This window comes from Telopea speciosissima, chromosome 3, assembly GCF_018873765.1.
Source record: "Telopea speciosissima isolate NSW1024214 ecotype Mountain lineage chromosome 3, Tspe_v1, whole genome shotgun sequence".
NCBI classification, from domain to species: domain Eukaryota; kingdom Viridiplantae; phylum Streptophyta; class Magnoliopsida; order Proteales; family Proteaceae; genus Telopea; species Telopea speciosissima.
In genome coordinates, this window is record NC_057918.1 from 12074709 (window position 1) to 12088495 (window position 13787).

General features: G+C 38.2%; 2 protein-coding genes across 3 annotated transcripts; one reads left to right on the top strand and one right to left on the bottom strand.

The window, feature by feature from the left end:
• Positions 1-3712: 3712 nt before the first annotated feature.
• On the top strand, positions 3713-4544 carry LOC122653677 (E3 ubiquitin-protein ligase MPSR1-like). The gene has a single exon (XM_043847606.1). The coding sequence runs from the start codon at positions 3804-3806 to the stop codon at positions 4527-4529; it is 726 nt and encodes a 241-aa protein (XP_043703541.1). The 5' UTR covers positions 3713-3803; the 3' UTR covers positions 4530-4544.
• Positions 4545-8252: 3708 nt separating this feature from the next.
• On the bottom strand, positions 8253-10180 carry LOC122653559 (myb family transcription factor PHL8-like). 2 transcript variants are annotated; one of them, XM_043847428.1, is made up of 6 exons: positions 9703-10180; positions 9533-9609; positions 9384-9441; positions 9214-9304; positions 9047-9131; positions 8253-8952 (listed from the first exon to the last, which is right to left on the bottom strand). In XM_043847428.1, exons 1-6 carry the CDS (start codon positions 9833-9835, stop codon positions 8302-8304), a joined length of 1095 nt encoding a protein of 364 aa, XP_043703363.1. In that variant the 5' UTR covers positions 9836-10180; the 3' UTR covers positions 8253-8301. The 2 variants fall into 2 exon arrangements, with proteins under 2 accessions (XP_043703363.1, XP_043703364.1); XM_043847429.1 differs by having other exon boundaries at positions 9047-9116; positions 9703-10179.
• Positions 10181-13787: the final 3607 nt, after the last annotated feature.

Genomic DNA, 13787 nt, shown 5'->3' on the forward strand with positions numbered 1-13787 from the left:
TTGAAGAAAGGAGAAGGATTCTCTCCGATATAATATATGGGAAAGAACTCTGTCCGGGACATGAGTCTCTCTCTCTCTTTTTCCATATGAAAAGACACTTCTGCCCCCTTATTTTGATGATGAGAGAGATAGACACATGGAAGTGCTGGTATAGGCCACACTATTGAATAGAAAACAGGTCGTCTCGAACTAGAAACGTCCTCGAGGTTAAGATTCTATTGCACTAGACTCAAGCTAACTGCATTAGCAACTATCCTCATTTGTGAATGTGATGATGCTAATGAGTGGGACTCATCTAACTTATTAAGGTGTATTCAGCGAATGTAGTCCATTCCAACATTCTAGCCTGTCATTCACCAATGATAATTAAAAATTGGTAGAAAGTTCATGATTATGGTGGCATTGAAAATCCACTAATGAGGGAGTAGGGGTATCAACTGGTCCGGTTCTAGGCTATCGGTTTGGTTTTCTAGCAGTTCCGGCTCTAAGATGTCAAGACCAGATCTGCACCAATAAGCTCACCGGTTCCAAATCTAAGATCTAGGACCATTAACTAATGAGTGGTCTGATTTCAATTCCTAATCGGGTCCAAACATGCCCTTGTTGAGTAGCTAAATTTAAAGCCTTTTTTCCATTGGAACTAGAAATCTCAAGCAAATCAGAATCTTTCAAAAGCAATTCATTAACTACTGGTGTGTGTCCTCTATGTGCAACAGATATGAAAGGGGTAGAATACTAGAATTTGAGGGGCCAAGTGTCTTGCTTAGTCTTGGGTCATGTGCTAATAGCAACTGGACAACAACTGTATAATAAAAGTCACTTTAACTGTTACGGCTTGGAAAATTTTTTATTTGAACCCTAACCCAAATCTGAATGTAGATTCGGAACCCGAAGTCATGGCATCGTGTGCGATATGGAATATTGATTTATGTTCGAACGAATAGAAGATGAAGAAGGAATCCCGGTGGTAACACGTTGCTTACCGATAAAATGACAGATACCTCCTCCGTGCGGTTGTGGGATCCACACATAGATGTACAATTCGTGGTAAGGGATCCTAACCTCGTATTAAGTGTTTTTAGTATTATAACTATGTCCGTGTGGATTCGCTTGTGGAACACATTGACTTTGGGTGTTTTGACACGAAGAAAACGAAGAAAAAAATCTCAGGTTGATGTACTAGTCAATTGCTGCATCGACCAGAGAATTCTGCCACTGCAAATTTTGTTTCTAGAGGCGCGGGACCCAGTGTTTTGGGTCGGGGATCTCGTCGCCGCATCCCGATTAATGGCTTGAAAATGTTTTCCCAACTTTTTGGGACTCATGGGACCCACAAAGTCCAAATACCTGTGCAGGGGTCGACTTAAAACATAAACCAATAAAACCCACCACTAAATGACAACCTTTACAATTAGTATTAAGGTTGGTTTAGTTAAGATATAAGAATTTAATTAATCAAAACTTTATCAAAACTTAAAGAATCGACTCATGTTAAGATTAAATAATCAAAACTTTATCAATACTTAGAGGACCGATTCATGTCAAGATTTAATTAATCAAAACTTTATCTAAACCCCACCGAATCGACTCATGTTTAAACTAGGTAAAGGAAGTAAAATCTATTCCAATATTAATCCACCCACCTGCACTATTCCAAAGGTTTGAAAACAAAGAGAAGAGAAAGGAAAAGAAGAGAAAAAAAAAGGAGAAGAAGAAGAGGAAGAAGAAAGGCTGAAGGAGATCCCTACCTTGATTGAACCCTTATCCTTGGGTAAGCTTCCTACCTCTATCACTTCAAACCACTATAGATTGTGTTCTTAAGTCCAATCCTTTGCTGAAATCAAAGGAGAAATTCTTTAATTTTCGTTTCTTACTGATGAATCCAATCATTGGATTCATTCTCTATCCATATAGATGCCAAACCTTATAAAATACTTGATTTTCTGACTCATTCTTTTACATATGCTTAACCGGTTTCTGAATTTAAGTCTAGATATAGTTTCCCTACCAATTTCCATAGTCAATTAATTTAAAATTATCTGAAATTGATTATGTTAAAATTCTAGAACCCCATTCTCCCTTGTACTTGGATCGTAAGATGGGTCCACATCATGGCAATAGATATGTGGACAATATTCCCTGATCAATTAAACAAAATCCAGCCCAAAACCCCATTAAAATTCTGTTTCCTGCGATTTTTGGACTACTATGCATCTCTGGTCGATGTCCCAGTTGATTGGACCACCAACCAGAGAATACTACCTTAGTTTTTACATCTGTCATAATCTCATGTTGGTGTCCCAGTTGACTGGCTCATCCACCAGAGAATGATTGTTTCAGTTTTCAGCTACTGTCATCTTAGGTTGGTGTCCCGGTTGACTGCCTCATCAACCTGAGATGCTGTTTCACTCGTGAACACGTCCTAGACCTTGTCCAATCTTACCACGAGGTAACCCTAGGACTCCACACAAATTTTTGACGCTTTCTAACACCGGGTGTGATTAAACATTCGTAGGACTTTACCTTTTGCTCGTCGAATAGTACCGGCAATCGACACGAAGCATAACCCGATTTCTTAGTCGCAAGTATAACAAGGTAAGTGGGGGTAGGCTTTGATTTCTTTTAAGAGTGTCTATTTCATTCTTTGATGTATTTGCCAGGAATCATTTGTATATTTAAATTCATGTTTTATTTATGATATTTATTGATTTCATTGTTTATAACTTATGGTTGTGATTGATATGATGTGAAATGGTTGGCAATGTGAATGCTTGTGATAGATTAGATGCCGTAGTCGACTTGGAAATGAGAGATATGGTGTGCCGTAGTATGGGATACGAGAGCACTGTACACCTCGTATTATGCCATTTAGACTGCATATGACTAGGAATGTCATTCCTTGATGCTACAACCGTTACCAGCAGGGGTTTAGGTGTTGGGTGATCATAGCTCCCTGTTACTGAGGAGTGTGAAGTATGCCGGAATGGGGTCCTGGCTATGATTATCGAGGTCTACCCACGGAAAGGTATATAATACCAACGACCGCTGTGGACTCCATACAACAGTTGAGATTATGTCTCGAGAATATTAAAAAGAAACCGAGAACGTTTCCCGAGTTGTTGTCGTAGCACAGACCCGACTTAGGCATTTGTTTGTTAGGTGAAATTAATATTAAAATTAAACTCATGCAATTAATATTAAAATTAAAGAAGAGAGAAATTAAGCTATATTTACATGTAAACGGATAAAATATCCGATCCGTATCTGTGTCCGTATCCATTTAGCACTATCCAAATCCGTCCGATAGCTAATCGGATACAGATGCAGATGCAGATATAACACTATCCAAACCAAATCCGATCCGTTTACAACCCTAGCCCGAACACATGGGCCTACCACCCAGGGGTAGGATGATTATTGCGCCCACCCCATGTGTCTGGGCGCAGCCTGCGCCAGTGCGCCTAATTCAAACTTCAAAGGTCAAACCAGAGAAATAAGAAAATGGGAAAAATATCTTCTTCCGTTTTCACCGGCCTCTGTAGATAAACAACAAAAATTCTAGATGTTTCCACAATCTTCCTGATTGCTTTTTCCTGTGGACGCTTTCTTTGTATATATGTGTCTATATCTATCGTCTCCTCTCTCTCATTCTCTTATTTCTTAAAAGAATATTGTATTTCTTCTCTAGTATTTTTTTCACTTTTCATCTCCCTTTCTCTCTCTCTCTCTCTCTATACTCTATAATCTATTGTGTTTTGATTCTATTTCTACAGTTGCAGTAGCAGATCAGCAGAAAACAGGAGATGGCAGCCAACCCAGATGCGTCTGACGTATCATCATTCGTGGAGCAACTGGAAAGGAGGAGCAGGGATCTATCTCTGCGTCTTCCCCTCATACTGGGGATATCGAGTAGCTCTACGACGAGAGAACCCAGTAGCGATTCAGATCAAGAAAGTGAGGAAAGGAGGATGGATCGTATCATCCTCATAAACCCTATAACCCAGGGTATGATCGTGATCGAAGGGGGTAGGAGTTTGGAATCTCTGCTTCGAGATGCCTTGACCAAAGAAGGTTTGCCTCCGGCATCGAAAGCCTCTATCGAGGAGATGCCGACGGTGGAAATTACCCTAGAGGATTTGGATAAGGAGTGTTCGATCTGTTTGGATGGATGGGAAATTGGTGGGGAGGCAAAGGAGATGCCCTGCAAGCACAGGCACCATGCGGGTTGTATAGAGAAGTGGTTGAGGATGCACGGGTCTTGCCCTGTTTGCAGGTTTGAGATGCCGAATGACGAAGAGGAGTGTAGGAAGAGAGGCCGTGGTGATCATGATGGAGATAGTGAAGATGATGAAGGGAGAGAGAGGAGGGCTGATAGGGGAGAGATTTGGGTCACTTTCTCTTTCTCTAATAGCAGTGATGGTGATAGGGATTCAACAACAACAACTACTACTACTGCAACTGAGTCTTCTTCTGATTCTTCTCCAAACACTTCCAATGACGATGGAACATCAAATAATTCTAACCCTTAGGAGAATTAAGCAGTTTTTTTGGACTTTTTTTCCCCCCTTTCTCTTTATGGGAAAAGTGTACAGGAATAAGCTTGCTTTGCAAAGAAATCAATGAATTGATTTTTTTTTTTTTTTGAGAGTTTTTTCTTTGTATGTTTTCTGTTGCCAGTTAATTATTGAGTTTCTCTTTCTTTGTAACATTGTCTTTTATCTTTTGTCCCTCTTTTAAAATTTTAATAATCAGTTCACACTTCACACACTGTATAGGAGGAAAAAATAGTTGGATTCCTCTGAAGAAATTTCTCCGTGGATCTGTGTTATTTAGCTATGGCTTCTGTTTTGTTAAGGGGAATGCAATTTTTGCTGCAATTGACATTCTTCAATACATTTGCACTAATTTGTCACTCTTCAATTGGTTTTTAAGGTGGTGTTCTTGGGATCATCTTTACACCACTAACATGAGGAAAGGTGCAGGCCTGCAGGGTGGGGTTCCCGCAATCATCATGCAATATAATAATGAAGTCTATAAGGTTGGCATTTATGTGATTGGGTTAATGGAATCCATTTGTAGTGGGAAGAGGTCCCCTACCCACATGAAGGTCACATGTTCAGTACCCTAGAGTGCTTGCTTGTATCTATCATGAAGAACCTACAGTTTTTACCGTTGTACTTCCAAGAACGGTGATTTTTTAGTACTCCATTAAAGTTTAAACTCGCTCTATATTCACTCAAACTATCAAATGAAATGCTTCTTTCCTGTCCCCCCACTCTTCTATTCTCATGATGTTTTAAAATTTTTTTTTTCAAGGTCCAACCACCATCATAAAGGGATGGTTCCCACAGGGTTTTTATGTGTTGACAAAGAGGGAGGAGGGGGGATGGGGTTGACAGTCTAACAAGCAACCACTCCCACGACTTGGGCCAATGCTTAGTTGTGACTGGCTGTTAGTACGTGAGGCCTTATTACTTACGGGAGAGGGTTAGGCATACCACCAATGCGCGATAAATTAGCAGGCAGCACCAATGGGGGTGTTGGATGGATTATGGGGCATCATAAAGGAGGCAGGGGCCATTTCAAAGGAGGAAAAGAGAGACACAGCAAGCAGTGAGCACTAACCCGCGATGCACAAGTGGTATGCCCAGCCTTTCATAGGTTTCTTCTTTTCTCCTTTAATGATTTGGTCTTGTTTCTTGGTTTGATTCTCCCAAAACCAAACTAGTGTACTGGGAGAAGAGAGAGAGACACATTGGCGCTAGCTCCATGGTTTGATTCATTCTATATGAGAAGTGGATTCTTCATTGAGTATCATTTTCCTCTATAAAAAAACATCATGAATCCAGTATAGTGATGATATATAATTAAGGAGACATCAATCATCCGTACACCAAAACCCATAATATTCTATGTAGTGATAAAGATCTCTCAAGTTTGGGTAGCAATCATGAACTATTAATTGAGAATCTTATCCTTAACTGTAATCCATTCAAATTCTCTATTGATCCAGTTTTTTTGGTAGACTAGTGATACACACAAACATGTGTGCCCATACTTGTGTTTAGAATCATCATTCCCGAAAACAAATTTGTGTACCCATACTTGCCCTTTGGGCCCTCTGGTATATGTACGATCGTGCATCATGCACAGGTGTTCATATAACCTTTTGCCTAAAAATATCAACAAAAACTTATAAAATCTGTGTGGAAATTCAATGGATGGATGATTTTACCTATTCTTATTTCCCTTCATTTTGACTGAGTTTTTTTTTTTTTTAATTATGAATTGATACTATTAACACTTTCTATACTTTCCTTCTATATTTTTTACCCATGAGTTACAAAAGAGCTTAAGTTTAGTATGAGGTATCATTCATCCTTCACAATTTCTCTCTTCTATTTTAAGGTAAAAAAATTTTCGTAGAAAAAAAAAAATTCCTTATCTAGTGGTTATGTGATCTTATGATTGAGCTTTAGATTTATCACTGACCCCCACATCACAAATACCCTTCGTGAGTGGAGTTCTATCCGAAAGTTTAGATGCCGGGTTTCTATCTTCACCATGATGAAATAAAAATTGATCTTTTATTTATACCTCTCTTTCTCCCCTCCCCCTCCCCCCCTCCCTCTGAATTTTTATCCTCTCAATTACATTGCCCGTACTTGACCTCAAGTACATCTAATAGAGGGAGGTGGACCCCACGTGGATCCCACCTCGGGCAGGGGATAGGATAGTCATTTCTGCATCCTATGTTAGATGTACTTGAGGTCAAGTATAGGCAGTGTAATTGAGAGGATAAAGATCCTGCCCCCCTCCCCTTTCTTTTTGGATAAATTACATGTCACCCACTGGTTTTCAAACAAAACTCAAATCACCCCTTGGTTTTTGAAAATACTCATTCGTCCCCTTTTACAGTAACGGTATTAGTCTGCTGTTAGTTATTGGTGTGAAATGACTATTTTAACCTTGCACTAAAACATTAGAATTAAATTTACAATACTACCTTTCAAAATCTATGGTTGGATGTTAAGGGTAGTTTAGGGATTTAAATTTATATAACTAGCTGACATCATCACTTAATAGCATAAAACTAAAGGTAGGGACTAATTTGTCATTTTGGAGTCTAATACAGAAGGTGATTTGAGTATTTTAAAAAACCAGGAGGTGACTTGAGTTCCGTTTGAAAACCAGGGGGTGATAATTTATCCTTTCTTTCTTCTCCTGAACCCCATTATCTCTCATGATATGATAAATATGAATAGAGTTGGGGGATGGGGAGGAGAGAGGAGAGTTGGGACCATCAATTTGGATCACCTGTTCTCATAAAAGAAAAAGGATAGGTCACCTATAGAAGTATCAAGGGTTATTATTGTAAAAAAGCAATGGGAGAGGGTTTCCCATGACACTTGTGTGAGAAATTTGCACAGCATACAAATGGTAATGCAAAGAATGGTATCATCCATATGAGGCTCATGCGAGTCAGATTATGAGAGAGAGTGTGAATGTAGACCCAATATATCATTATGTGAGATTGCACACATTATGGTAGTTTGGCATATTTTCTCGAAGCATGCTTGAGGTTTTGGTCACTTGATTGAGTATGCAAATTACATTATAATTTGCACTCGATCGCCATGCACTTCCTTTTCCAATAGTAATAATGATGATGATGATGATAAAAGGGATATTAGTGTAGATGCACATGAGGAATAGATGTTTTTTTTTTTTTTTACTTGAAATGTAAAATTTTCATTTGGATAAAAAAAAATACTAGTATAAAGAGAAGACACTTTGGTAATAACGATGGTGAAATTGAAGACAAAATAAAATAAGAAATCTAATGATATGATAAATACATAAACAACAAGACAAGGCATTGGTTGGATTTGTGCCTAATTCAAATCGTACCTTGAATTATTTTTGTTGTCATTATTATTATTGTATCAACCACTAATATTACGACAATGAGATGAAGCTTTAAATCAGACAAATTATTATTGTCATAAAGGTCTGTTATTTTCCCAAACCATCTATATGTGTGGCAAATATTGTTTTAATTCCCTAACATGATTTTATTTTTCATGAGTAAATATATTTCCATTAACTAAGGAAAATAAGAGTTCTTGGGGTGCCACACACACACACACACATAATATGTCTTAAAAGGATATATACTTGCAGAAGTATTTGGGATATAATTACATTAATGAATATTATGCATATTTTATAATGACTTGCCACTGTCTAGCTATCTTCAATCTTTAGAAAATCTCTTAAGCGCCAAAATGCTTCAAATACTCAGAGATGACTTGGGTCAGGTTCCTTGCAGTTGAGGTCTAGCTCATGGCAGCTTGAATCCATCTCGCTTTGATACAGGCTGTTCAGATCAAGCTCCTTTGCCAATCTGAACTCTCTCAATCCATTACCAGATCTCTCTTTATGGGTTGGTGATCTCTGACTTGCTGCCTGACCAACACAATTCCCATCAGAAAAGGTGCTCCCACTTCCCTTTTGATCGACGAGATGATCACTTGATCTGGTGTCCCGCGTGTTGCATCCATCTGGGTTCATCTCTGTTGATGCAAGAGGAAGAAGAACAGAAGGTTCTATGGAGCCAGGGATGTCTCCATCCCCTACATTTTGTGCTTTTCCATCCTTTCTAGCTGAGCTTCCAGAGGATGTTAAAGAGCTATCCATTGAACAATCTATGCATCTCATGGGTCTCTTCCTTAAGTTCTGTGAGCTTAAACCACATGTTTCTGTTAATTCTGATAATGGAGGACTCGAGCGTCGGGAATCCACCATGGAGACCAATTGAGAAAGTTCAGCTTTGGCGGCTTCTATTCCCATAGAAGAACTATATCCTGCAAGTGTTTCCTGTGCTTTCGTTAGTACTGATTGTAAGTACTTCCCCTGAGCTTCAATCCTCAGCTGCAAATGTCTCTGCACCTGAAAAAGAACAATTGTGGTTTGATGGGTACCAGTGACTCTAATCAAATGCGAACAACAGTTTAAAATGGAGGGGGTATAATCGATGTCCTACCTCCATCTGTTCATGAAGCTTCTTCTGCACTTCCATTTGTATCTTCAGAGCCTGTGCTATCTGCAAACTCCTGAGAAACACATTCCCTAATCAACCAAAGATTTTCTTACAACAATTTCCCCATCAAACTGAAAGAAGGGATGGAAGGAAGCTATTTAAACTCTTACTCATTCATCTGATTGCTGTTTCTACCAATGATTTCCCCACTGGTCCAGCCACCTCCAATCTCATCCTCTCTGCAGTCTACCTCTGCCATATCTGTTATAGAACCCCATAAAGACTCGAACGAGAGACAATTTGAGGAGATGATTTGTCTTTTGTAGATCAGTAATCTCACCTTCTTGATTATTGTCACTACTAGTTTCTGATTGCTGATTCTTCCCAAGCCTGTATTTCTGCAATAACCAACAGGAATATACTTTATGATTCTCTTTATTTTATGGGCTTTAAGTAACAATCAAAGACATAACCAGAAAGAGTGAATGCCTGTAGGTGACTCTTTAGATGGTACAATGTAAGCCCAGGGATACCCATCACCCTCATCAGAGCCTTAGGTGTTGCCTCTGCTCACATGAGATCAAAAAAAGGTTAAAGCTGCGTGTAGTTGTTACATGATTTTGAAGAAAAATGAATTGAATATAGAATTTTATACGTACTGTCTGCTCCTCCAAGTTGAGTAACTGCTGCTTTAAATCGTTGATGAAGTTCTGGAGTCCATTTTAGCCTAGGCTTTGCATCAGTAGACAGAACCAGACCCACATCCTGGTTTTGGGTTATCTGCAGACCCATTTCGGTTTTGTGAATCAGAACCACTCTGAAGACTCACACAAAAATATGGGTCTTTGATTCCTGCAACTTTGTTTCAATCGTATGGTAGCTGTAGTTCTCTTTATAATTTGGGTTGGGTGTCCTGTCCTTTATTTTTACTCCATAACTGGAAATATAAGTGGGGATATGTAGGAAAGAATATATGCAATGAGCTGGGACTCTTGCTTTCCTCTCATCTTCCACTCCATGTCATCTTTTTTTTCCCCCTCAATTTTTTCTTTCTTCTTTGACTTGAAAGAGGAGGAGAGAATCTATGAGGCATCAAAAAACAGAGAAAGTAGCACAGTTTCAATTGAGTCTCAAAAGGAGAGAATCTATGAAGCATCAAAAAACAGAGAAAGTAGCACAGTTTCAATTGAGTCTCAAAAGGAGAGAAAAGAGGAAAAGTGTCTGGATTGTTTTTCTCTTGCTGTTTTCCCACTTCTCTCTTGTAGTTTTGCTTGATTCTCTGCTTGGTTAGGTAGCCCCACCATGATGAATAATGGGCTCAACTTTTTTCCCCAGCGAGAAGCATTGAAGGGAAATTAATGGGAATGCTTTATTTAATTTTCTTTCCTCATGATTTTTTCTCCTTCAAGTGACTGGAAGATAAAAATCCACCAGATGTTTTCTTTTTTTTTTTTTTAAAAAAAAAATTTTCCAGGAAGATGTGGAGTGGGTGGATCCTTTTTGTTCTTTCTAGGGGGAGGGAATCAAAGAATCTAGTCTTAGATCTTAAAGACAGAAACTTATTTCACTTATTTTAATGAATAGACACATTGGATAAAGTGAATCCAGTTAGTTAAACTGAATGGATTTTGATTCAGTAAGTGAAACATTATCTGATAGGGAGCTTTAAAAAATATTAGATTGGAATCTCCAATCAATACCCTACACAATTTTGTACTGGCATGAAATTCTTCAGACAGTGATCATAAAATTGCCCGATTCATGTGAGAAGGCTCATTGAATCACAATCCATGAACCTTCATGGAAAATACATTTTGTAAGGTTATCCAAGGCTTTGATTCAAGGGTTGATGCAAAAACAAATGAAGTAGCTTAACAAAAAGGTGCTTATGTAGGGAGAAACTGGAAAGCTTATTTAGTGGGATTCCATTGCAGAGGACAACCATGCCAAGAACTCATCCTGATCCCAGATTACACACATTGGATTTATCTTGCAGTTCTCTGTGATCTGAGGAAGTTCACAGTTGGTTGACTATTATTTTTTCTCCCCTCCATCCAGTCAGGTTTATATTCAAATTATTAATCTGCCAACTAGCCCCTGTTAGCATAAAAATCAGAATGAACAAACAGTGGCACAAAGCTACAACCACACCAAAAAATAGGAAAAGAAACAAACAAACAAAATCTGCTGCTCAGTTCTACAGGAGAGTGCTCTTTTCATTGGTTGAGAGAGGGGAAAGTTTGGAATTAAGGAAAACGAACAATTCTTGCAGGCAGGGATCTCTTCTGAGACAGTCTGCAACAGAACTGAAAAGGGGCAAAGTTACAACATTTCTTAGAATAATAAGCAACCAATTATCAGAACCAGAAAAATGCTTGTTTTCATCCTTATTGACAGAAAAAAGGCCCCTCTTCTGATTACAAATTGATCCATTTCTTAAATTCTCTCTGCACCTCTGCTAAGAAGGAAACAAAAGAAAATGATTTTGGTATTCCTAGAGAATTACCTTATCCTTCCATTGCTTGAAACGACTTTTAGCAGTTTAGTTAAAAGTGAGGCTTTCTAATGGTCCTAGCATCTGATGTAAAAGAAAGATATAAGACTGTTACTGATATAGAGTCTTCTACCTCAAGATGGGCAATAGAAATTACCATCTCTATGAGTTACAAAAGCTATATCCTCTCCTCCTGGAGCAAACATACACAAACTTAATCGTGCAAATGACAATAAAGATCCCGCATAGTTCTTCTGATTGTTTACACGTTCTTCTAAATCAAACCTACCTATTACACTGACTTGATCTGTTATTAAAGTTTCAATATTAGCAATAAAAGGTCAAATTTGTAACATATTCCAAATGGGGTTTTGCTTTTAACATGAAACCTGTAGTTTAACTAACCAAGAGAAAAGAAGACAACAATTGCAACCAACGAATCAAAAAAGTTGATTAGATCAGGATCAAACTTTGCATTCATCGGGTTGCGGACATCATTTTGATGGCTCAAATCAAACTCAATGATTAATCTCCAAAGTGCTGCCATCTCAGTGCCATACATACATTCAGTTGTTCTACTGCATTAAGCAACAACTTTCAGGGATTCAATAATCATAAAAAAAAACTTTCTAGGATTCAAAGGTGAGAAAGATCATTTATTAAGTATTACTAAAAACAAGTTTGAAAAATCTAGGTCTATCCAACTAATGAGTGACCAAGATTTTTGGATCACATAAAGATAATGTCCAAGGGTGTTTTGGCAATGGTATGAACACATTCTGTATATAATTGATTTTGTAATCTTGTTGTCAAGTGATTATGTTGCTTTCCCTAGCTGGTAAGCTCAGAATTAGGTCACATCCATCAGATAATTCCAACCGTCTGATCCATCACATTCTTATTGATGGTCAGAATAACATTGAGAGCAGCAAGATGAAAATGTCTACAGATCATTGGTGACAAGCTTCATTGCATCAGGTCAAACATATACCCATAAAATTATATGGTGGGCTCCAGACTCCCCTCCCCCCCATCATGTAGACCCTTCAGAAGTAAGTTCTATCTGTTTGAACTTGAGAAATAAGTCAGCAGGGTTGAGGGATTTGACAAATGTAGGCTAAGTACCTTGTAGTTTTGCTAACTCCTCATGGGTTGCCCAGAATTCAAATTAATATGGGAATCTGATGATAAAGAAGAGTAGATAGTTGCGGCCCACAAAGGTTTTTTTTTAAAAAAAAAAAAAAGGAAAAGGAGACTTAATTGAAGTACCTTTCTCTTTAACTAGCTGCTGTACTTGCAGCTGCTTTCTCACTTTAATATATTCCAAAAACAAGTAAAGGAGATTCTGGGATAATGCCGAATGACCCTGAGGTATTTCAGGTTATCAGTAGGAGAAGGTCCGGTGGATCAAGAGTCCTCTAAACAATCCAATGAATCAAAAACCATTAAGTAAAGTAAAAGTATTCCATCCATCAATTATTATTCTCCAAGGGGCCCATACCCATTAGAGTTGATCTTTAAAAATCCAAAAGCATGGAAAGAAGATGAGAAGAAAATGGTTTCAAGAATCAGGAAAAGAGAAATAAAAGGGGCTAGTCAGTCATAAAAAAATAATTAAAATATATCATTGCAATTTAATGGATGGGAGACAGCCACCAACCAAAAAATGACAGAAGCAATATGTCACTCCAAACAATAAAAGACTCCATCTACCAAGTGATGATAAGTATATGTTTTACGTCTGTGTATTGTTAGAGGGAAGAAGAAGGGGTGGGGGATGAAACATGTACTGCCTATAGATGAAAACAGGAACCACCACTTTAAGGATCTGAACTTCCAAAAGAAAATCAAATTTTGGAAGGTCTAAGAAAAACAATAAATGTTGTGATTGGAGACTCGGTTTAAACAACCAGAATTTCAAACTGTCAAGTCTGTATGGAATTTGGGTTATGTTCTATCCGCGTGGTCTGGTTCCATACCAACTAAAAATGTCCAGAATGAAGATACTAATTTCTATGGAGCAAATCCGGTGCAGTACCAAATAATGGCCTTCAGGTCCATGATACTTAGTCCATACATATCATATATAACCAATTAGGAAAGAAGGATTTGTGGTTCCTTACTCACACAAACATGCATGCATATAGAGTCTGCAAAGATTTAATTGTTCCTTCAACAAAAAGAGGATATCATATTTGTCTCATGGCAAGCCCTTACCATCGGTGTGAATTCTTGGTGTTTGTTTGTTCT

Coding starts and splice junctions, on each gene's coding strand:
- LOC122653677 (XM_043847606.1), top strand. CDS start 3,804: ATGGCAGCCAACCCAGATGCGTCTGACGTATCATCATTCGTGGAGCAA.
- LOC122653559 (XM_043847428.1), bottom strand. CDS start 9,835: ATGGGTCTGCAGATAACCCAAAACCAGGATGTGGGTCTGGTTCTGTCT. Junction 9,305..9,383: donor TAGTGACAATAATCAAGAAG/GTGAGATTACTG, acceptor GTTCTATAACAG/ATATGGCAGAGGTAGACTGC. Junction 9,132..9,213: donor AACAGCAATCAGATGAATGA/GTAAGAGTTTAA, acceptor TGGTTGATTAGG/GAATGTGTTTCTCAGGAGTT.